Genomic DNA, 25,039 nt, shown 5'->3' with positions numbered 1-25,039 from the left:
TAGATCATCAGGAAATATATCACGAAACTCATCTACTACCGGAATGGCCTTAGTGGGTAACTCTACACTAGCCTCTAGTGCACTCTCTAGCCACAAGGTCATACATGTCGTACCACTCAAAAAGGTGGTCCATGTCTGCCAACCAATCTTGAAAAACTTCAAGGTCCAAGTGGCCATCAAACGTGGGGGCATCTACTCTAACTCCTTTGAGAAGTTGCGCATTGAAGTCATAGTGGTCTAGATGTACCTCACGGGGTGGGTGCACAGGTGCGCGCCCATAACTGATTCCTTAGCCACCTCCATTATTTGGTCTATCCTGTAAACCGAGACGAGCTGAAAGCTTTTGTGTATCTGAGACAACCCAAAGGGGTTGAATATATAGAGATTACAGCATCTATACAAGGAAAGAAATAAAATCAGAATCAACTATATAAGGTATGCTAGCTATACAAGGTCTATACAAGGTATGTTTCAGCCTGTCTAAGATCTCCCCTCAAAATAATGCGGGTCATCGACAAGTAATAGTTTGCCAACGAGAAATGAGTGACGTGCAGAAGTTAGGGACTTGGTGAAAATGTCTGCAATCTGATCATGGGATGCAACATGTGGTAGAGAAATGAGCCCAGACTGAAATTTCTCACGGATGAAGTGACAGTCAACTTCAATATGCTTCGTCCATTCATGAAAAACCGGGTTAGAGGCAATCTGAATGGCACTGAGATTATCAACATGGAGTGGAGTAGGATTCTGCACAGGAATGCCCAAGTCGGAAAGAAGTCCATGTAACCAAACAAGCTCACTACAAGCAGCAGACATCGCTCGATACTCGACTTCTGTGCTTGATTTGGAAACAGTGGCCTGCTTCTTACACTTCCAAGAGATGAGAGAAGTGCCGAGAAAAACACAGTAGCCAGTGGTAGATCTTCGTGTGAGAGCGCAACCAACCCAATCAGCATTCGAATAAGCACGAAGGTCCAGAGTCGCCGTGGAGGAGAAGAACAGTGATCGATCTAGAGTTCCACGTAGGTACCGTATGATGCGTAACACCGCAGTCATATGAAGAGTCCGAGGAGCAGAAACAAACTGACTGACGACTTGGACAGCATAGGCAATATCAGGGCGAGTCATAGTTAAGTAAACCAGACTCCCAACCAAACGACGGTATAAGTCGGGCTGTGCAAGTAGATCACCATCGTCGCGGCCATAATGAATGTTAAGTTCTAAGGGAGTCTAAACTGTTTTCTGATCTGTCAATGATGCCAAAGCGAGAAGATCCTTGGCATATTTACGCTGGCTGACCAGGATCCCACGTTTAGAACGTGAGATTTCAAGCCCAAGAAAGTATGTGAGATGGCCGAGGTCTTTCATCTTGAAGGAGGATTGCAGAACTTCCTTTAAAGCAGAGATGCCAGCAGTATTGCTACCAGTCAATAGGAGGTCGTTAACATAGACCAGAACAATGACAATTCCGTAAGCAGTGATGCGTAAAAATAAGGATGGGTCATGACCACTTTGAGTAAAGCCAGCACCCGTAACAACATCGTGAAAGCGTTGGAACCATGCCCGAGGTGCCTGTTTGAGGCCGTACAGGGCTTTCTTTAGACGACATACCTTATTGTCAGAGATTAAGGAGCCAGGAGGAGGTTTCAAATACACGGTTTCTTGAAGATCTCCATGAAGAAAGGCATTTTTCACATCCATCTGAGCGAGTGGCCATGAGCGAACAGAAGATATAGCCAGAAGAGTACGAACAGTTTTCATCTTGGCCACGGAAGCGAAAGTCTCATCATAATCAATTCTGTATTCTTGTTTGTATCCCTGAGCGACAAGTCGAGCCTTGTATCGATCCAATGATCCATCAGACTTGAGTTTGACCGAATAAATCCATTTGCTACCAATTACCTGTTGAGGGTCAAATATTGCATATCAGACCCATTTATTACATAGATTTACACACATGATACCGCTTAATGGCCTGATTAATCGTGTTTATAATGCAGAGTGTATGTACGAGCCTGGACCAAAAAGGATGCTAAAAGCATAGAGCATATCAACCGATCAGGCGCTCGATGTTCACGAGCGGAACGACGGATCGAGGTAAGTTCGAGATCAGCAACGGGTACAGTAGGTTCGGGTTGAGTAATAGGTGGTGGATCTGTACGTGGTCTACGTGAGTAAACTTGCAACGGACGAGGGAGAGTACTTGAGGCAAACGGAATTTCTGGAAAGGCAGTTAGACCAGGAGAGTTGGGAGTGTGCGGAGGAGGAAGAGATGAATGAAAGGCAATGTGTTTAAGAAAAACAACATGTCGTGAAACCCGAACACTATGAGAAACCGGATCATAACATCGAAAACCCTTCTGAGTTTCCCCAAATCCCAAGTACATACATTTGACCGATTTTGAAGATAGTTTGTTATGTTCACGTGAAGCTAGGTGAACATAATAGATACAACCAAAAACACGAAATGTGGAATATGCAGGAGGTAAGCCGGTGAGAACAAAGGAGATTTATTATTCAGAACTTTGGTTGGCATTCGATTAATCAAGTAGACGGCATGTAACATTGCTTCCGCCTAGAAAGAACGAGGAACACTCATAGCCGTCATCAGGGTGTTGGTAGTTTCAACAATATGACGATTTTTTCTTTCAGCCACCCCGTTCTGTTGTAGAGTATCAGAACAGGTGGTTTGATGAATAATTCCATGCCCTTGAAGAAATGTACGAAAATTAGTTGAGAGATATTCCCCCCCTGAGTCAGCGGAGAGTTTGAACTGAAACCCGAAATTGAGTCTCCACCATAGAGTGAAATAACTTGAATTTTTCAAAAACCTGTGACTTCGATTGTAGAAAGTAAATCCAAGTGTAACGTGTGAAATCATCAATAAATATTACATAGTATCGTAACCCAGAGAGAGACATAATTGGTGAAGGGCCCCAAACATCCATATGCACAAGTTCAAACATAGAAGATGATTTTGTAGTACTTAGGGAAAATGGAACACACTTACTTTTTGAAAGACAATAGGAAGAACAAGAATAATCCAAATCATTTTTATTAAGAGAAATATTCCCTAACATGCCAGACGAAATTAACTGAAGTAACCGATCGGAATGTGGATAACCCAGGCGAAAGTGGCATAGTTTCCACAATTTATTTGCTGAAGAAATATCTGATGAAGAAGGAGAAAAAAAACAACGGGCCGGAGTGACAGATGGATCAAAATCCGGCACGTACAGACGACCATGCCGCCTACCCCTCCCAAGTACCTTCCCCGTCGCCAGATCCTGCACAAAACAACAGTTGAGAAGAAATATGACTAAGCAGTTATTTGATGTGAGTTGACCAACTGAAATTAAATTTGAGGAGAGGTTGGGGACATGAAACACATCACGAAGGGTGAACTGGCGATGAGCAGAAGGAGAGAAAGTCAATGATCTAACAGACTGAATAGGTAGTCTAGTGCCATCCGCAGTAGAAATAGCCTGATTGCCGGTGTAGGGACGAATGTCACGAAGATGGGATACAGCACCGGTCATATGATTGGAAGCACCCGAATCGAAGAACCATGTAGAAGATGGGGATATACCTGACATACCGGCCGCAGAAAGGGCCTGAACGATTTGTTGGAGCATCGCAGGAGTCAACGGAGATGAAAGGCCTTCAGCAGAACCAGTACATGTAGAATCAGTAACAGTCGGCTCAGAAGAAATAGTGGCAGCAGTAGCAGAAAGAGCACGACCACGGCCACGACCACGACCACCACGTCCACGGACGGAAGAAGATGCATATGCACGTGTACGGCAGTCTTGAATGCCATGACCAGTTCGTCGACAATAAGCGCACCATTCTTTGCATTGAGCAACAACATGACCCACCTTGTTGCAGCCGCAACATGTCAAAAGAGAGCAGCCACGCGTTGATATAGTGGTGGACACAGCAAGCACCATATCAGAGGATCCCGGAGTCGAGGAAGTGATAGAACTTTCAGTCGTTGTTCCTCAGCCAATAGATCATTAATAACCGAATTCAATGAAGGAGTAGGGCTACGGTTCAAGAGAGCAGCTCGACAATGCTCGAATTCCGGACGCAGTTTCATAAGAAATTGGCGAACTTGCGCACTCTCGCGCATAGTTTGGAAAATCCTAAAGTCATTAGGAAATATTGGATCCATCAAGGCCATCTCAGTCCAAATTGTGACAATTTTAGAATAAAATGATTGAATACTGTCGTCACCCTGAGTAAGGTTAACGAGATCCTGTTCCAGACGATATGACCGGGCCGCATTACTTTGTTGATAAATTGTCTGAAGATGCTCCCACATTGCCTTAGCCGTGCGATGAGGTGTGAGGCCAACAGCAATGGACCGATCGACTGAATCGAGAATCCAGGTAATAATCCGTCCATTGTTCATTTCCCAATCAGCCAATTTATCGGCATCCGTGGAAGTGGGAATAGTAACAGATCCATCAATTAGTCCCCACAAACCACGACCCTTCAGGAAGTTCTGAAAATGGATGGCCCATAGTGAATAGTTGGTACCATCAAAACTACACCTTGGAGCCTCTGTACGCGATGAGTTCTTGTCCATTGATCGGAGTTAATATAAAGCACGCAAAGAGTTGCAGCAGAAGAAGAATAGGAACAGCAACAGGACAGCAACAGTTGCAGCAGAAGAAGAAAAGGAACAGCAACAGTTGCAGCAGAAGAAGAATAGGAACAGCAACAGGACCTGTGGATCTGGAAAATGTAGATCTGGCGACGCAGCAGCAACAGCAACAGATCGGGCGACGCTGGGGGTGGTCGGATCTTCAACAGGGGTGATCGGATCTTCAATAGGAGTGGTCGGACGCGCAGGGGGTGGTCGGACGCGCAACAGGGGGTGGTCAGACACGCAGCAGGGGGCGGTCGGACGCACAGGGGGTGGTCGGACTAACGGTCGGACGCGCAGGAGGTGGCCGGATTTGCAACAGGGGACGTTCGGAAGAGCAAGGGATAGTCGGATTTGCAACAGGGGCGCGGGACGAGCAGCAGATGGTGCTTGGACAAGCAGAGGAATGATCGGACGACGCAACAGGGGTGGCCGGACGACGCAGGGGTGGTCGGATCTGACAGGTGGTGCCGGATTTGGATCAGTGATTCTCTGATACCATGTAAACCGAGACGAGCTGAAAGCTTTTGTGTATTTGAGACAACCCAAAGGGGTTGAATATATAGAGATTACAGCATCTATACAAGGAAAGAAATAAAATCAGAATCAACTATATAAGGTATGCTAGCTATACAAGGTCTATACAAGGTATGTTTCAGCCTGTCTAACATATCCTCCTAACCACCTACCTGAGATTGGGCATCTTCCCCAATGGTGGGGTTTGCCCTGGCGAAGGTCTCTAGTTGGGTAATGCGCACATCAAGCTGTTCAAATCCATATGTTGTTCCAAGCGCCTACCAAAGACTCAAACTGTTAAGTCAGCTTGTTCATTGACTTTTGCAATTTCTCCATGTTTAGTGTAGGGTGCAAGCCAAAATCACGACCCGTACATGTGGGCATACAACTACTAACTCAATCTAATGACCTTCTACTACGACTATATGCGCCTAGATAAGACTAAATGTTCCTATAGGACTCTATATGGAGAAAACGACACAATACTACTCAATTTCCAGCAACCTATCTGTCCAAAAAATCTGTCAACAGAAAATCCAGCAAAGAGATACGGATTTTTTGATAGCAAAAAATTCAGCAGCCTATATCAGAAATTATGGACCCCTAAACAACTCTATATGATATTACTTAATGCATAATGGACATAAATAAATTAAATCCTAAACATGCAATGCATTCCCCTACAAGAACCCTAAGCTCTGATACCAAATTTGATGCAGGACATGAAAGTTAAACATGATATTAAAAAAAAAAAAAAAAAATCAGGCTTAAGATCATACTAAATTAGAAACAATCACACAAAATTCCACATCCCACATAAAGTCAAGCACTCAATCAAGGGAAATCTATGGGGGTGTTGAGGGTCAAATATTGCATATTAGACCCCAGTTAGTACATGATAATGCTTAACGTCATATTTTAATCATGTTTTTATTGCAAGGTGAATTTAAGAGCCGAGACTGAAAAAAAGGTACTAAAAGCATGGATTTAACACTCAGAAATCACCAAGGCAAGGGACGGATCTTAGAGGACCGAGATCGAAGAATTTACACGCCAAATATACGAGAAAATCAAGTGATCAACGATAAAGAGGCCTGAAAGTCGTCCTGAATGCAAGATCACAAGGTTCCCACCATCCGTTTGGCTCGAAACTTTATATCTGACCTGAGGACCCTAAATTAACCGTACACGTCGAATTTCAGCCATTGGATCCTTATAGAAGTGTCCCAACGGACAGATCAGCCCACCTGACATCTGGATATACTTCAATTTTGGTCTTAACCCCTTAAATGGGAGGGTAAAATGGATGAACAGAGCGGATTTCTCATAAGCAGTACAGTGGACCCCACGGAGGCGTGAGAGTGCACAGCCGATGCACTCCCACGCCGCACCGAACCAGCCGATCCAGTCAACAAGCGCTGACCCGACCAGCGTCTTCTTCATGCACAGCGTCCGCAAGTTGCGGATGCTGTGATCGGTAGTGGGCCACCACCGTGGAGTATTTCAGTGATCCAGACCGTCCATTAGCCCCGAGGGGTGGCCACGACCCTAGCCATGGTGGTCGTTTCGTCCCATGCACACATACACACGTGGATCCCCAGAAAACACAAGATGAATGACGAGGTGATTTGATATAGTGGACTGCACCAAAACTCTACCAAAACCACTTATTTCCAACTAACATTTCGCTAGGAATCCAATGAACAGGGTGGATTTCACAGAAAACATCACTGTGGGGCCCACCGAGCATCTCAGCGCAGTACGTGCGCAAGAAACACGTCCGGACGCGCCCGGCTTTTCTGGGCAGTTGTGGGCCACCGTCCGTGATTGGATCAGCCATCTGAACCGTCCAGAGGGAGCACAAGACGTGTCTGACCTTCACCATGAAGTCAGAATAGACATTATAGTTGGGGTTTTCCCTGGAAACCCGTTCAAACGCAGCTTGTTGCATTTTACGGCTATGCAGTCCGGTTCACACGCAAGATTTGCTGTGTAACCTGTATTCTCCACCGACTGCACGTTCCAAAACTGACCTCCTAGCTTACATAAAGAGATCATCTGACGTGAGAAGGGCCATCAGACAGGCGGACGTGAAACGAGAGAGAGGAAGAGAGACATGGACGGCCAAAGAGTTATTTTCTTCTTCTCCTCCTTTATTTTTCTTCCTTTGATGTTTCTAAGAGTTTTTAGCTTAATCATGTTGATGGGCTAAGCCTCTTAGCTAGGGCTAAGAGGTGAAGCTTATAGTGCGATGGGAGACTTTTCTTTATGCCTTTGATTCATGTTTAAGTTGAACTGATTTTGATTCTAATTTGATTATAAGGAATGCTTTTAGTTTTTAATGGTTTATTGTGACTTAAATTACAAGGGATATGCGATAGCTTTGAGCATATTCTTTTCATTACTGTGATTCTGAAGTTAGGAAGCCCTATTGTTCACCATCGTCTCATGGGCATGGTTGAATGATAGAAACCCTTCCTAACGTTCATAACTCTCTCAGATTGGATATGGATTGGTTAAATTTTGTTGTTTACTTTGTCTCATGAGCATAGTTTTGTGATGGAATCAAGTCTAATTCACATCCTTCTTATCTCTTGAAAACTAGATCAAAGGAAGTTCAGATTTGATTTTTAATGTTATATCCTCCAACTGGATGAAGATGGGACTCTAAATCCAGTTGTGTTCATGAATCAAGCATAGATCTCCCTGATCTCTACAAGTGGATCCTTGGCACCGTAGTTTCCCACTTCTGAATTTTACAAGTTTTAGTTTAACAATTCACAATTATTCTCTTAAATTCTTCTGATTTAGATACATCTTCTAGTAATTCTAGTTCTAATTACTTTCAGATTACGTACAAGGTTCAGTCCCTGTGGATTCGACATCGGTCTTACCGAGATTATTACTGCATCGCAACCCTATACCTAGGGTGGTGAACAGCGGGTCCAGGCCTACACATGTTAGGCTGGATCAATAAAAATTATAGACCAAACAATACTCAAATGAGAGTAAATTCATCCACACATGCACAGAAATATTTCCCCAATCCAAGGGATTCACGGATTTCAATTCGGGGAACCCTAGGGTTTAAAAAGGGCATGGAAATAGGGATTTAGGACAATATAGGGTTAGGCTTAGGGAAATCAAGTAAGAGAGGAGTGAAGGAGAGGAAAGAGAGAACCTGGAACCGATTCCGCACGTATAGACAGCAAACCCGCTAGACACACGTGCGCTATGGGGCCCACGAATCAGAAAAAAGCCAGCTTGGCCCTAGTCGGCCAAGGGTTGGCCACATTCCCTCCAAGTTTCAGGCCAAACGGATGATCGGTTTGAACACGATGCTCCACCGAAATTTCAGCCCTCCTGTAAGGCCAGATTCCGAAATTCTGCTGTATGGGGAGAATCGCCTCGAAAGGATGGTGGATTTGATGATTGGTTGGTCGTAGGAGATGGTGGATATTGATAGTAGGAGATGAGGGCGAATCGGGATGGGTGTGGCTTTGCACCACGGTAATTAGCACTTCGAAGAAGGGAGGGCTTCGCACCCAATTAGGTTTTCACACCTTAGAAAGGAGTAAGAAAACGTAGAAATTTTATTCAATCTTCCCTGAGAAAAAAGACAAGGGGTATCTATTTATAATAAAATCCTATACCCCAAAACTCGCGCCATGTGCGCAACCTATTACTTGGCGACGAAGTAATCAAAAATAACAATTACTCAAAGCAATCTAAATCATCCATGATATTCCTAATAACAAAAATAAGCAAAACCCCAAGTACTAGATTAATTAGAATAGTGGGCCACGATCATGAGAACCCATGGTAGGACTCACATGACTATCGGGTCCACTCCAACGAATCAAAACGCAGCCCTCTAACTAAGAGGCTCTCCCTGAACGTCATCATCGATCCAGATCGATGGTGGGGCCCTCCTTGCGTACGTGCATAGGAGGGCGTGCATATGCGTGAGATGTCCCCATCAAAATTTCTTTAAAACGATACATCTTTGCAAAGAAATTAAGAGGAGAAAAACAAAAACAAATCAAAGAAAATGCAAAAAAAAAAAAGGAGTCTTTTTTAGTTGTATCAGTTGAAACCGATACGGCTATAAAATATCAATGTCGATATGACCTGATAAGGCCGATACGGGCCAATAGGGTACCATTTTTTCATAATGGGCCAATATGGACTCGTATCGTGTATCATATCCAGCCGATACGGATGCAATACGTCTGTATCAACCGATATGATACCGATATTCTGATCTGTCTTGGATAAAGATTGTGAGAAGGGAGAAAGGACACCTTTCCATTGCCTGTTTACATTAGTGGAATTCAAAACATAGATTTTGAAAGATAACTATCACATCTAAAGGAAATCTGTGGAATAGAATTCTGTAGAAAAGAATCCAACTAGACCTCTTTGTTTTAGCACATGTGATTTCCATGGATTTTATTATATTATTATTATTATTTTAACATTGACAGTATCATTTATAAAAGGCCAAAGCCAAATTTATAAGTATAAAAAGCAACTTTACAACTCCCACCAACAGTCCAGAAACTGGGCAATCACATTCGAAGCCATCGCCCATTACATGACAAGGCATTTATCCCTTTTATACGCCTCTATTACCCATTCCATGGAAATATAAAAATGACAATGGTCAAAATGTGAGAGTTCTCTCTCAAAAAACATGGAAATCATCATTTCCTAGGTTTTTCTTCTTCTTCTTTTTTAATAAGGAAATGGAAATCGCTTCTTTGAGGAAAACCATGAAAAAGGAAATTGGTTTCCACAGCTTTCTTTTTGCAAGCAGTGGCCACAGCTGACTTTCTTTTTGCAAACTGTGGAAAGTGTCATGTCTGAGGAAAACGATTTCATTTCCATGATAGAAAGGATGGGACAAGAAGAAGGAAAAGATTCTACTGCAATGACATACAGTTAAAACTCTATCCTACATGCATTTAAGGAAAAAAGAAAATGGAATTCAAAAGTATGCATATGCGTTTTCATAGTTGATTCATTAATGGGACATTCAAGGTCCAAGAAGAAGAAGAATCTAATGCAACGACTTACAGTTAAACTGTATCTCGCATTTATTTAAGGAAAAAAGAAAAGAAAAGAAAATGGAATTCAAAGTACGCATATGCGTTTTCATGGTTGATTCATTAGTGGGACATTCAAGGTCCAAAACTTTTGCATTTGAAAGCTTTCACAAGATACCAATTTGTATATGAGGATGTCACAATCACCTTCATCCAGAATAAGCAAAAGAAGCAATAGATCATTTAATTCTACAAACAGAATTTTTTTTAAAACAATATTTCCACAAACAGAATGATCATACCAGAATAAGAAAGGAGGCATATGATCATTTAATTCTACAGACAAAATACAAAATGAATATCCTTCATCACCTACATAAGGCATAATTATTTTTTTTTTATGACAACTGGGTGTCCCTGCCCCATTTAAGGCAGGACTAATCCCTGCGGATGCATGCAATCACCCACAAACCACGTGCATCGGGTAATCCCGGGGATGGGAATCGAACTCGTGTCTGTGGGGAGCAAACCCATGGCGCTAGCCATTCGCCCAAACCCCGTGCAGGTACATAAGGCATAAACTTGACTCTAAAGAAAATGCAAAAACTGAACTACAAGCCAAACATGAGTAGCCCATTATATGCAAAACATGAAACCTGACCGGGGTTGATTAATATTTATGATAGGTAAGCTGGGCTTGAACCCGAGACTTCAATGTTGAAACACACCCTGTCTACCATTGAGCTACAGGCTCGCACCCGATCAGGGTTGATTAATAATCAGATATCCCTAATGAACTCAGATTCCTTACGGATCAAGAATAACAAAGGATACTACCACACATCTGAAGGAACACACAAGGTTTTTACTTGTAAAGCACTGAAAAAAATTGTCAATATTTTGAAAAATAAGGATATTCTGGAAAATTAACAAAGCATTGCAATATTTTCAAAATTACACCAAAACCACATCATTTCCTTTTACCTCCATGCAAAACACCCCAGAGTAAATGCCTTCTTTTTCTATCTTTATCATTTATCCTCTTTAGTTTTTCAATAACTTTGCATGTGAATTTTCCAAATATGTCAGAAGAAAAAGAAGCAACATTTGAAAATCTCCTTAGAAATTCTGATGCCAAGAAATTCCCAAGAATGACACCTCTCACTTTGTTCTAGAGCTGCTAAGATGGGTACACAGCTAACCTACATCAGGAACAACATGAAAAAGGCAATATGTCTTTTTGAGTAGTGAATGTAGTATTAACTGAGACGTCAGTAGAATAATAGCCTACAACAAGTATGCCAAGAACTTTGACCTTGTTTATCAAAGCCAGATTAAGAGGAAGATCCTGTATATCAAATAAAATGCACCAGCCAAATAAACCAGTGAAGATAAGTTACTCCATTAAATTTTACTTTAGGTCTAATGGATGTCAGGTAAAGATGAGAAGGTTTGCATATCCAATTGCAAGAATTAGTTCAAGTGTATCCTTCAATACTTGGGCTGTCAACAGGTCAGGTCCTATGGTACCCATACCCAGGCTAACCGGGTTATGGTCTTGCTGGGTCTGGGCACAGACCTGGATCCCAATTGGGTTCGGTTACCCATCGGGACTTTGGACCTAGGTTTGGAGTTGCGTTCATGATAGATAAGAGCATTTACATGGTTCAGCCCTCCCAATGGATGGATTAGATCGCATAACCATGTACCAGTTTGACACTTGCATGGTGTGTAACAGGCTTTCTTACATGTGGCCTAGAAAACCTTATTTTGCTGCTACTGCTAGAATCATCAATATATTAAATTGCATCATTATGCTATTAAAACTATTTGGACCTGACTAGACCTAAACCAACCCGACTTTAATCTAGGGGTGTACACGAACTGAGCTTCGGTTAGCTCGCTCGACTCAATTCAAAAAAGGTTGATTCGACTCGGTTCGAAGCTGAGTTCGAGCCTAGTCGAGCTGATTTTTTGAGCTTGAAAATGAGTTCGAGCTGGCCCCAGCTCGACTCGGATTGAACCAATTCGGTGATTCGGTTACTTTGATATTGATGTTGCTCACCAAGTGTTTGACAAAATGACTCAACAAAGTGTGGCTGGTGGCAAGGAAGGTATGTATATGAAACAAATACTCTTTTTTCTTGATTTTTATGTTGCTTAGAAGGTGTTTGATAAAATACCTGTAAAACTATTGCTGCTGTTTTACATACAGTGAGATTTTGAAGGTGTAGTCCAGGTGTTTGTGAAAATGCTGCACAGGCGAACTCGGCTCGATCTTGGCTCGAACTGGCCCGAGCTGCTGACTGAACCAAGCTGAGCTGGCCAGTCAGGCTTGAAGACCGAGCCGAGCCGAGTTCGAGCTGAGGTCAGCTAGTGACCAAGCTGAGTCGAGCTGGAGCTCGACTCGGTTCGACTCGATGTACACCCCTACTTTAATCAGATCCATCACATGGACTTCACCAGAACCCGACCAGACCCTATGTTTAACCACATCCAAAAGGCATGACCCAAACCTGACCCAACTTCCTAACAGGTCCGAAAGATGGGACCCGGAGCCCTTAAAATCGGGTCAGCTTCATTGGGTGCCCACGGGTCCAGGTACCCATTGACAGCCCTATTCAGTACCAATCAAGAACACTAGACCAATAATTGTGGCAGCCACCAAACTAAATAATTAAAACAATGTTCTATCCAGTGAATGTCCTGTAAAGCAAACATTTATAAAAGGTCTTTCTGTGTAAACTCCTCACACCTGAGCACAGTATCCAAGCTTCATGTCCAAACCCCACCCATGAATCAGATCGTTCTACAGAGAAAAGAAGAAACTGATAAGAAGCTACAATTAAATGATGCTGCCAAGTATTCCTCGAACCCTTAACAAAACCGTATGTTACACATTTCATTACGAACATAGAGAAACAAGCTCAAATTAAAAGAGGAAAAGGTGCCAGTGAAGCAACTGTCAATCAAAGCATTGAAAGTCAGGTTAGCATCCATCTTTTCAGGGTATTAAAGATACTGATATTCACAAGCATTTGTTTCGCCTGTGTATATTCATTTGGATCTCATAATCCCCACCAGTGAACTTATCTGGGTCTTGCACTGAAAATCAGCATCAGTGAGTCCATTTTTTTTTTAGATTGATATTGTTTAGCCCATTAATGTCTTGATTCCTACACGAATCAGACAATACATGACATCATATGCTGTTCAAAGTCTAAATGACAGATATGTGCTACTTCATAAATTTCAGTATGGGGGCTGCCTTTTTTTACTGCCACTTCCTGTCAGATCCTAATTTTCTCAACTATCTAAATAGTTTGCAGCAAAATTGACCATATCAAAGACTAGCACCAACTTGTAGCATTGATGAACAATGTCCCTTATCATAGCAGAACAAACAAAACAAAGAAGAAACGCCATAACCCTTAGGTTTACCTGTATGGACCGCCGTCACAGTATAATGTGTACCTGCCCTTAGTGCCCCTATCCCTCCCTCATACATATATATAAACACCAATACATGTGTGTATATGCATATGTATATGTATATATTATAAAACTCAAGGAAACGGTGTAGTGTGTGTGAGTGATCTAGGGTCCCTTCCCTGGTTGTCTTGCCTAAAGCCTTACTAAGGCATGAAGAAACTAATAGTGCCATCAAGGTATTGAAAGTTACAGCATCAAGAACATTTCATAGACTTGTGATATTAATGTATTGTAGGTCTCTGCACAATTTTTGTTGTGGTAGGAAGCATGTGGATGCATTTTGGTGAGACACCAAGCAAGCTCCAGTTGATAGAATCAATGCTGATAAGGGTACTGATTTAGTCTTGAAGCTGTGAGGTGCACATAACCCTGAAATCTGTCAACAGGCATATGAAGCCTCACCTTGGTCTCTCACCCATCATGGGCACTGAATTGTATACAGCACCGTCAAAGCAAAAGACCAATGCAAGCAAACATATACTTTCTCTCAGCAACAGTAAACTTCAGTAAGGAAAACTAAAACCAGTATGCATATCGTTGAAGAAGTCCCAGACCATAGATTTGTATATCCCAGTACAAACAATTTTGTCGATGCAGTTAGATTCAAAAGAAAGAAACTGATCACTCTTTGAGAAGCTAGATACCTTCTTTTTTAGAATAAGAAGATTAATGGAAGGATAAATAGGTTAAGTCACTCCACCCACCCAAGCCTAAAGCAGCACACCCTAGGGCTTCTCAGGCATCACTCCGTCTTCTACAAGCATCTGACTAATAGAAAAGGAATTCCCATCGCAGGGACACATAACTGAAATTTTTCTATTAAAAAATATTCTTCATAAGCCAATCCCAATTAATTGGGATCAGGCTTAGATAATGATGAAAAAATATTCTTCATAACGAGTTCATATGTATGGGCTGTTAGAATTTTAATGGGCCACACATGGTATCAGCCTTGCGGGTGATGGAATGAACGATTTGGATCACTTCAACAAGCATCAGGTGAGACCCACAGAATGGCAATGTGCACAGTCGTGTTAATACCCTCGGAGTACCATACGGTTATATGTTATACAATTTGAATGGGATTCTCTCTCACTTGGAGAGAGCCATGGAAGCCATGATCAATAGTGGAGAGTCCGCGATGGTGGGATTTCTCCACCGCCAATCCTTCCACATAGGCAGAGCTTCGGTCCCCTCTACCCTCACTGGTAGGTAGAGCAAAAGCCCCATCGTTTGGAAGTGAGGAGCGAAAGATCAGGTAGCATCATCTTCTCCAACAACCTCAATAGCCAGAATTCATGGCCAAAACAGGTATGTCACTTGACCCTTCAAATCGCCCCTTGGACAAGTGTATGGAGATCCAACAAAAAATAAAATGCTTATGTGGGTCATACCCATATTTATAGATCATTTCATATGAGTTTCCCATTTTATGACTCTTCTACCTTCCTAGTTACATAAAATCTGCACTTTCAATAAAGAAAACAACTATAAATACATTCCTTCCACTATAATGAAATACTTGTTCAAAGAGACTTCCCGTAATTTAGTTGTCTAAAATACCATGCTAAAATCACCATAGATTCACTGTACCCAGCTGTGGAAGAGATGCAAGGCTGGGAGCTGATTGCATCAGTTGGGCTGCAGATGAAACAGTTCGCAGGCTGCATATTTGTAAACAGGGTACAAAACGCAGAAGTGACAAAACCCAATCTACAAACTCCCACTCCTCGAATCAAACTTTGCATTAACTAAGACCTTCCCTTATGCTTTCCAAAGGACAATCAACCCCAAGTGCTAAGTTTACTTTGTTCCTCCATTGGCATTCTCCCTGACCTCAAACTCCAGTACCCACCTTTCTTAGCAGATTTATCTCCATCTCATTCTTAGTTTTTAGTAGCATGTACTAAAAATCAAGCTTCAACAACAAAAAGAAAAGTGAAAATGAGTCCTTCAGGCACCCCCATGGTTCAAACCTAGTGGACAATTAGGGAGGGGGGGGGGGGGGGGGCCCATAATGACAGTTGAGATACATGTAGAAGAATCCTAAGGGCATAAGCTAGTTCAAGTTGCAGCCCTTTATATTAAGACTTTGACTTATCATGTCCCACCCTTGGTTATTCAATTCTCACATACCTGATCAAGCTCCATCCTCCATGCAAGATCTATGGGAATGGTATCTAATCAATGGGTGTCATGAGTTTGTTCTTGCACCAAAGATCTAACTGCTTGAAAGCACAAATTGTGTAATAGAAAAGGCACATGAAAGATCCAATGAACCTAGTTCTCAAAATTGCACCTGGATGAGATGCCACACACAACGCCAGGCAGCTCGTGAAAACACAGGTGCCATTCCCTCCACCCATCTGTATACAAAATATAAATTTGTAAATCCTCCAGTTCAAAAGGATTTCTCCACAAAAACAGTAAGGGGGTGTTTGTTTTCTTATTTACGGCTGTAAATAGAAGTAAATAAACAATCACTGTTTCCCATAAGAAATAAACTGCACCCACCCATACACACTGACCTTTGATTTGACTCAACACTAGTACCAAAGTTCAATCTTTTGCAAGGCCCACCATGATATATGTGTCTGATCCAAGCCGTCCATTCAGCTCATTTTAGGGCATAAACTGAAAATCGAGGCAAATCCAAAGTGCAAGTGGACCATAACATAAGAAACACGGGGATTAAACACCCACCATTGAAAATTTCTTGTGGGGCATAAGAGTTTTGTATCAAGCTGATATTTGTGTTTTCGCTTCATCTGTGTCTGTGTGATTATATGAACAGGTTGGATCACAGATACACATCAGTGTGGGACCCACGGATGGCTTCACATTTCAACAATGGACGTCAATATCCCCTTGTTTGCTGCAGTGTGGTTCACTTGAGCTTATAATCTACCCAATTTTTTGGCACAAGCCCTAAAATGATCTAATAAAATAGATAGACGGTGTGGATCGATCACATACATCATGGTGGGATCCATAAATTTCACTCAGTCATTCCCACCTGTTTTTTCAAAAAGTAAATTCCAAAAATCGATGTGTAATTACCCTTTATATTCCCTCTCTTCCAAACAAAGGGAATAGCTTATAATTACCTATTTACCACCATTTACAATGGTAAATAGGAAAACAAACACGCCATAAAATGAACTGTTGCCTAGAAGTTCTGTACATATACTCATCATCTATTTAAAGGAACTGCAATTCCAAGAATCACATCTAAGCTGTGAGCCTGAGAAGCTAAATAGAGTAAGCATGAGAGACCGGGGTAATTAAACAGTGGTAAGGATAAACAAAATTTATTTGTTTCATCAAATTGAAGGAAAGTCATGGTTCTAACACTAATGCAAAATCTTGACACAGGATGTAGAAACTTACCCAGTGCAAGGAGGCCCTCTGCTTTTATCTGAGCAATTCAAGCTCCCACGAAAATCATAGACTCGCCTAAGTATCACATATGAAGGGTTAATAATTTCAAATAGATGGTACAGAATAAAGATGCACAATGAAAGAGATTCTGTACAATCATTGCTTTAAAAACCTGTGGAGCTTCCCCGTTTTATTGCGGATGGTAATGCGGTGATGAATTTCAGATAGATCAGGATCCAAAGCAGGTTGTGAAATTTCTAAACCTTCAGAAATCATGATTTGCAAATACCTAAACCACCAACCATTGAAAATTTCATTACTAGAAGGAATGAATACAAATTATAGATAGATGATCATTGGGGAATGGATGGCAATCAGAAGAAAAGGGTTAGCTAATCCTTATAGAAGAAATATAACTAAATGGGAGTATGCTAGAATTAAAATTGAGGAACCTAACCCAAAAAAAAAAAATGACAAAATGAATACCAATTAAAAATAAAAACATTGACAAACTTCCATTTGAATGGATGTTCTAAATGACAAAAAATAAAAATAAAAATAAATAAACAAATCTAAGTAATTAAAGCTTCCCTATCTAAGAATATTTAACGCTACCAATCGGATCACTTCTTGAAAGTGTGAATAAATCATCATCATCTAAACCTTGTCCCAATTAATTGTGGTCGGCTACATGAATCCCATTCTACCATTCCTCTCTATCAAGAGCCAAACCTGCAATTAGACCATCGGTCGTGAGGAGTTTCGAACACTAGACCTCCCACTCTAATATCACTTTGATGCAAGACAACTAACCACTTGCTCTAAAAGCTCGAACTGATAGAGCATGGAGAATCAATCCATTTATCTCATAGCTCAGGCCCCACATCCCATGGGTTAAGACATCGGCCGAACCCCCCTCATGGACCCCACTTCACATGGGTTCCACCTCACACGAACCGCCCACCCCAAGTGTGCTCCTGCATCCCACAGGCCACCCCACTCGAGCCCGGTGTGAAAATGCCCCTACATTAATTTCCCTTTCAGTTTAAGTGGTATATGATGATCACATAAAATTCCAAAAGCACATCTACATTTCTTCTACCCAGCTTGAATTCAATAGGCAACATCCTTCTCTATCTATCCATTCTCATGAATTATTGACCCAACATATCGAAAGTTGTCATTGTGGGAAACTTCTTAGTCAACAATCCTAACTAATTCCTCATTTCCATGTCTGTTATATTAAAATTACACTCTATATACTCTATTTGAGTCCAACTAATTTTAAATCCTTGAGATTCTAAAGCACCCTTCATAAATATAGCTTTGTGTTTACGCCCTCCATTGTCTTGTCAATCAAAGCTATGTCATCTTCAAAAAACATACACCATGGGATCTCTTCTTGCAAATGCATCGTTAATTCATCCACAAGTTATGTTCGAGTTGAGCAAATCGGGTTGGGTTACGTTGGTTTGGGAATAATCTCATGTATTTGGGTCAAGTTGGATCAAGTCAGGTAGGGTCAGGTTGGTCGAATACAAAGGACTTCGGGTTGGGCACCTCGAGTTGGAATTCAAGTCAGGTTGGGTGGTAAGTTGGGTCCTCTTGAGGTCAGGTTGGGCTTAAGTTGACCCTTAACCCAACCAAACCCACCCAAGTTGAACTCCTAGTCATTTTAGACTAAATCCATGCTTATTTTGGGATTAAAACAAAATATTTGAGTGGTAATTTGATGAATTGAAGCGGAATGGATCATTATAGGGAAAATCGGAAAATATGGTAAAATCTTCACTTTTTTCATGTTCTTATCATCTTTTTTGTTGTATTTCAATGTAAGGGGCCCTAATTCACCAAATCATGCTTGTTTTGTGTTTAGTTATGTTCAATGGAAGCTAGGGGTTGGCTTTCGCCTGGATTTTGATCTATTTGGGATGGACAAACTATTCAAAATTTCGATTGTGCCAGGCCTACGACTGGCCCATTGACAACCCTATGTTTATTTAAGGATCATTTGGTTGACTTTTAATGGGTCAAGCTGACAAACAACATTCTTACCAGAGAATGGTCCGAAACACCACTATATACATCTAAAATACAAAAAATGGTAGTTTTTTAATATCTCATTTTTTTCCATTTTTCTAATATTTTCCTTAATTATTTAGCTTAAAAAAATCGACCCATACTGAAAAGTGATGCCCATACTATATCGTTTTCCAGTCAGGCCAATACACCCCCCGATACTGATATTTAGAACCATGAACTAGTGTCATATTAAACGTTGCTCCGCATGAACATGAATGTGTCAATAACATATTGGCATGTATGCATGCATGTGCTTGTGCATAACTACATGCAGCGACAACAGTCAGTACCATCAATGCCACTAGTGCACGCACTAGCCAATGCACTTGTTGGCATTTGTTGATGCTAAAGGCAGCAAGAGCATCAGCCAAACAGCCCATTTGAGACCTCCATCAACCTATCCATTTGCCAGCCTGATCCCACATGAACAAACTAGTAACTAGCAAGATCATCCTGCCCAACTTCAAAACGATGGTCCAAACCAGCAAGATTTTCCTCCCTAACTTCAAAATGGTGGTCCAAGCCAAAATGATCCTCCTTCACAAATTCAAATCAGTGGTCCAAACCAGCAAGATCCTCCTCAACGTCAAAATGGTTTTCCAAACTAGCAAGGTCTTGCCAAGGTTGGCCAACTCGGGACTCAAACTTGACAACGCCGACCTACAAAAATGGGCTTGAGTTGACGTAGCGACTCAAGCAAGTAATGTTTTTCGAATTTAAATAATTCTGTAATTATAGAAATAGATTATAAATATAAAATTTTAATTTACAAAAAGAATTTACAACTCAAACTTTGATTAATAGCACATCAACAATCACATTATGATTCATGGGGTGTGAGGGAAGAAGAACATTAAGACGCTTGAAGAAATACGAAGATGCTTACCACTTTAGAAACTTGCAACTGGGAAAGAGGGGAGGGAGAGGCATGAGATGTGCGTGAGAGAGAGAGAGAGAAACTCTTAGAATCCCTTCCATTCCCTCCTCTCTCCTATAAAGTCCAAACCATTTCACATCTCTCTCTCTCTCTCTCTCTCTCTCTCTCTCTCTCTCTCTCTCTCTCTCTCTCTCTCTCTCTCTCCACCATTAATAACCCTAAAATAATAAATACAATAATCATGAGTTTACCATTTACCATCATTTCAGTAGTACAACTCGCCCGAGTCACGTTCGACAAAATGGCCACATGAAACGCCACAACTCGCCCAAGTTTTTGCACTCGGATGAGTCACTACATCTCTAAAGCTCAGGAACACTGGGCTGAGTGTGGACTGATTTTCCCCATACTAATTGACCCCGATTTCACTCGGTAGGGGGTCTAAAACTGAGTGAACTTGGGCGAGTACCAAGTAGACTCAACGAGTCAACCAACCTTGGATCTTCCTAAGCATTGTCAAAACATCTTCTCCTCAACCTTCAAAAAGTTGCCACCCCAATGAATAACATGTACTGGTCCAATTCTATTTCGGCTTTTAATAAATGCCCGATTGTTCTTCAAAAAGAAGTATCTAATGGTGAAATTACTAACATTCACCAAGCTCCTTGTCACCATTTTGCAGTGATACTCAAAAGTATGGAGCCTCGTGAACCACACAGGCAGGGTCACTTTTGCTGTGTTGGCGATTATTCTAATCTTTGAGCATGAATGCTCTATCTCATTTTAGTCACTTGCATGGAAAAGTTAGCAAGGTGGATCTTTCATGGGTCGCCATCAAATGCATTATCATCTTGCTTAGCTTATTGGGCATCTGGGTACATTGTGTTATAATCAGCTTTAAGCCTTATATCAGCATTTCATACAACAAAAAGAAAATGTATGAGCCGGAGCTATTCCTTGCGTTGAACCATTGTTTAGTATGTTTTTATACCAGCCAAACTTCCAAATTCCACAAACCTTAATTTTTAAAATCCTAATTCTCCACCCCTTGATTATCAAAACCCTAGACATCCAATCCCCAAAATCTGAAATCCCTTGGCCAAATCATAAATCCCCAATTCCCATAACCTGAAACCCATATTCTCAATCTAGAAACCTTAAATCCTAAATCCCCTAAACCCAAAATCTGAAATTCTAACCCAAAACCTCAACCCTAACGTTCCAAACCATAATTCCTTTAAGCCTAGATACCCCAAACCCTTTCCCCCCATTCCCAAACCTTTAAACAGCCCTAACACGTCAAAAATCTTATAAAACACATGATTTCCATTGAATTCATATTTAACCCTATGTTAGGATAGGGGTTCTCTCTCCCATAGGTCCTGGTTAATTAGTAATTTATGAGATTCGTAATGTGGGACTGTCATACGCTTGAATTTGGACACGTTATGAATCTGAACTTTCTAAATTTATGGTAAATTAGTTTTATTTTGTCATTTCATTGCTCTAGTTAATTTGTCTTATAATTTCATGGCATCATATTAGGTTAGATCATTCCGTCCTGCATCAACGATGTTCTTCCTCTTCCCTTTCCACGCCCTTCGCAGAGGGGCGCTGGACGAGCAGAGGGGCCAGACAAGTAGAGGAGTGGCCGGACAACGCAGCAGGGGTAGCCGGACGACGCAGGGGGGTTGGATCTGACAGGTGGTGCCAGTTTCGGATCAGTAAAGCTCTGATACCATGAAAACCGAGATGAGCTGAAAGCTTTTCTATATTTGAGACAACCCAAAGGGGTTGAATATATAGAGATTCTAGTCATCTATACAAGGAAAATAATAAAATTAGAATCTTCTACCTATGGAAACGAACTATATAAGGTATACTAGCTATACAACGTATGTGAGCCTGTCTAACAGTCTTCACAGTAACCCCGCCAAAGAGGATAGATACTTGTAAATGCCTAGCAACCCTTTCACATACATAGGAAAGGCTCACACTGTTCTATGGTGACCGGTGAGGATTCAGTCAATCAAAACATGTTGCTTCACTTGAGCATCTATTGTCATCATCTGTGTTGTAGTTTGTGATAAACCCCAAACCATGATGCTCATGAAATTCCATACAAAAGTTGCATGGTTAAGAGTTGACCAAAAAAGGTATTCAAATGATTGGAATATACGTGCTACTAGAAACATTCATAGTTGATCTACATAGAAAGTGTACTATAAACCTAGCAACATCAACCAAATACTTTGCAGTCCTTCAACCTAACTAAATTAATATAGAAGCCAACCAACATCCTTTTGTACAAAATGATCAATAATATACCTAAATAATATGTAACCAGTTCATACTTCACAAATATGAGCTTAAAGAATTACCTTCCAGGGTGAAAATTCTTCACTCCTAAATCTTCATCCCATAGAAAGATATAGTCATAGGAGGATACAACATCTGGATGTAAAAAGCGTTTTGCAAACCACCTGTAGCAACAAATGTGAACCCAATCTAAAAATCAAGATCGTATTTCTTGTCAAACATGTCACAATATGAAAATTAGTTTCAAATTGCATAGAATACCACCAACCGAGATAAGATAAAATATGAACTACAGTAAATACCATTCAATTTGTAACCTTTGTCCAGGAAGCTATGCCAGGATGCAAGCCCTATGGTTAGATGAAATGGTCTTTTCCATAAAACATGTTGTATCATATGGTTTGATGACCCCAGATACAAGAGAACATCTCCAAGTAACATTGCAATAATACAATAGATGCCTTTGAGACACTCTTCCTTCTTCTTCTTTTTTAATGGTGGCATTGTTCATGATTTTATTGACCAGAAAATTTTGTTCCGAGAAAAAAGGGAGATGCCATGAATACTTACCATTTTGTTTGGTTATGAGCAAGTATATGTATTGCCTTCTCGCTCCATTCAAGATCATGCCATCCATCCACATTCCCATCATAATGAAAAAGTATAATGGAGCAATTCGCAGAGAGAAACTGAACTAAAGAAAAGGTAGATTAGCAATTAGCAAGCACTGAACTTCAATGACACCAAATACGTGGGTGCCATATCATTGTACTTGGATGTCACATGTTAATGAGTAAGTTGGAGTAGAAGAAATACCTTCCGAACTATTATGTTCACATTTTTCTTTTGCTCAATACCAACAGGCATTGCCAAGAGAGCAATGTAATTCTCGCTAGTGCCCTGCAAAATCAAGGACCAATGAACATCAACAGCCAATTTTTACCTGCAATCACTGAACACCATTTGCATTCTGCATTTAAAAGAACAACAAGATGGGCAATTCAGTTGGCAGTGCTGAAATTTACTGAATAAATATCTTACAACTCTATAACCAATGTTCCTAGTAGGGAAAAAAGAAAAAAGAAAAAACACTAATGACAACTCAACTCAATGTTTGTGCGATGCAAGGGAAGCTAACGCGGGCCCTGCAACGGCTTGACATATTCGTTCTATGCATGTATGGTGACCGGGAATGTAGATCTTGTGGGCCACTGCATGGATGGACTGTTGGGCAAACCCCACGGTGATGGGACAACCCTAACCATCCAGCTATTACCATCTTCGCCGTGGGATTTGGACCATTGCTCTGTTTTCAGGTGGATACCACAGTCCAATAGCTAGATTCATGGGAGATGGCCCATCCAGGAGGTGGCCCACCTAGAGATAAGCATCACATCAGCACTGCTCAGGACACAACGGCCCCGAATTTATGCGAGAAAGCTCTACAACCACTTCAAGATTTGCAGAAACTGAGATTGAGAATCTTTATAACATAAACCAACAAGCAATTTCAAACAGCGAGGAGTTCGTCACCTGCAACAACTAGTCTACAACATTCAAAAGAATAATAAGTGGGACAGAATAGTTACTTTTAACCTTGAGTTCTTCCACAGAGGCTTCAGCTCCATGTCAGATGTCGATTTCACAATGCCCCGAGGCAAAGAACCCGAGAACCCAAAGCGATCGTGGTCCGGATCCTGAAATAACGAAAATTCCATTGCATCGATGAAATAACAAAGCAGAAGGACGAGATGGAATTTCACAGACATCCGATCTTACATACCTTGGTTGAGGAGGAAGGCCACCAGCGACTCTCCAACTGATCACAGCCGTTGGATGGTGTAAGAGCGGGAATACAGATGCAAACAAAGAAATGAGAATTGGGTGTGTGACGCTAATACCTTTATGTGTTCGTACTGGAGTTTGGTGGTGACGAAAACTAGAAGCGCCATGAAAGCGGTAAAGAGGCCGAAGGTAGCTCGCGATTTCATGGCGAATCTCCGTAGCTCGCCTCCTCCTCTTCTCTGTATCTGGATCGTTGTTTTACTCGTTTTCAAGGGGAACGGACGGGATTTTGCAGCTTCTGTGTAAGGAGCGGGATTCGGAGACTGACAGTCAGAGATCCTCGTCTCATTTGCGCTGGTCTTAATGAATCTAAGGATGTATGGCACGTGCAATGCACGTGTTAGAGCAAGGGAGAGGAACGCCTGTCTTAATGAAACTTAGGAGGCATGGCAAGTGTAGTGCACGTGTGAGAGCAGGGGAGAGGAAACAAGGGAGAGAAACACGGACGCCGCTAGGGTGCCGCTGCGGGCAGATCTACAGTGGTTTCAACAATGGGGCGCTAGTCCAAGGAAACAGCTTACTGGGTGAGTCGCTGACCGTGGGGCCTACTTCGATGTATTTGTTGTATATCCACACCATTCATCCATTTTTCCAGATCATTTTAGGTCATTGTCCTAAAAATAAAGCAGATCTCAAGTGGACCACACCACAGAAATAATGGTCCGTCATTAAAAACTTTCTACGGTCCACCAATACTGCATATTTACCCTTTTACTATAAACACAAATACCAGCTTAATCCAATACCTCAGTAGCTCACAAAAAGTTTATAGGAATCCAACACTACTTATTTCTTATATCACAGGCTGCCTGAGATTTACATCTGCTT

At 41.4% G+C, this 25,039-nt stretch overlaps 1 protein-coding gene across 6 annotated transcripts in view; it reads right to left on the bottom strand.

Annotated features, from left to right (window-relative positions):
* The window catches only part of LOC131236788 (uncharacterized), a 35,437-nt gene extending 10,780 nt beyond the window's left edge, over positions 1–24,657 (bottom strand). For 2 of the 6 annotated variants that reach the window (XR_009166877.1, XR_009166881.1), the window contains exons 1-10: positions 24,268–24,652; positions 24,150–24,185; positions 23,956–24,063; positions 23,183–23,266; positions 22,937–23,055; positions 22,429–22,530; positions 17,261–17,377; positions 17,098–17,163; positions 16,007–16,073; positions 12,971–13,024 (exon numbers count right to left, since the gene is read on the bottom strand). Coding sequence is in view for 1 of the 6 variants with exons in the window: in XM_058234222.1 (XP_058090205.1) it covers positions 12,971–13,024; positions 16,007–16,073; positions 17,098–17,163; positions 17,261–17,377; positions 22,429–22,530; positions 22,937–23,055; positions 23,183–23,266; positions 23,956–24,063; positions 24,150–24,185; positions 24,268–24,357 (843 nt within the window). In the remaining 5 variants the exon portion in view is untranslated. Of the gene's footprint in view, positions 1–12,970; positions 13,025–16,006; positions 16,074–17,097; positions 17,164–17,260; positions 17,378–22,428; positions 22,531–22,936; positions 23,056–23,182; positions 23,267–23,955; positions 24,064–24,149; positions 24,186–24,267 lie in introns of all 6 variants that reach the window. The other 4 variants (XR_009166878.1, XM_058234222.1, XR_009166879.1 and 1 more) reach the window with 4 other exon arrangements.
* Between the last annotated feature and the right edge of the window lie 382 nt (positions 24,658–25,039).

Source organism: Magnolia sinica, chromosome 2 (assembly GCF_029962835.1).
Source record: "Magnolia sinica isolate HGM2019 chromosome 2, MsV1, whole genome shotgun sequence".
NCBI classification, from domain to species: domain Eukaryota; kingdom Viridiplantae; phylum Streptophyta; class Magnoliopsida; order Magnoliales; family Magnoliaceae; genus Magnolia; species Magnolia sinica.
Note: the sequence above shows the minus strand (reverse complement) of the source record. Positions and strands in the feature narration are given on the sequence as shown.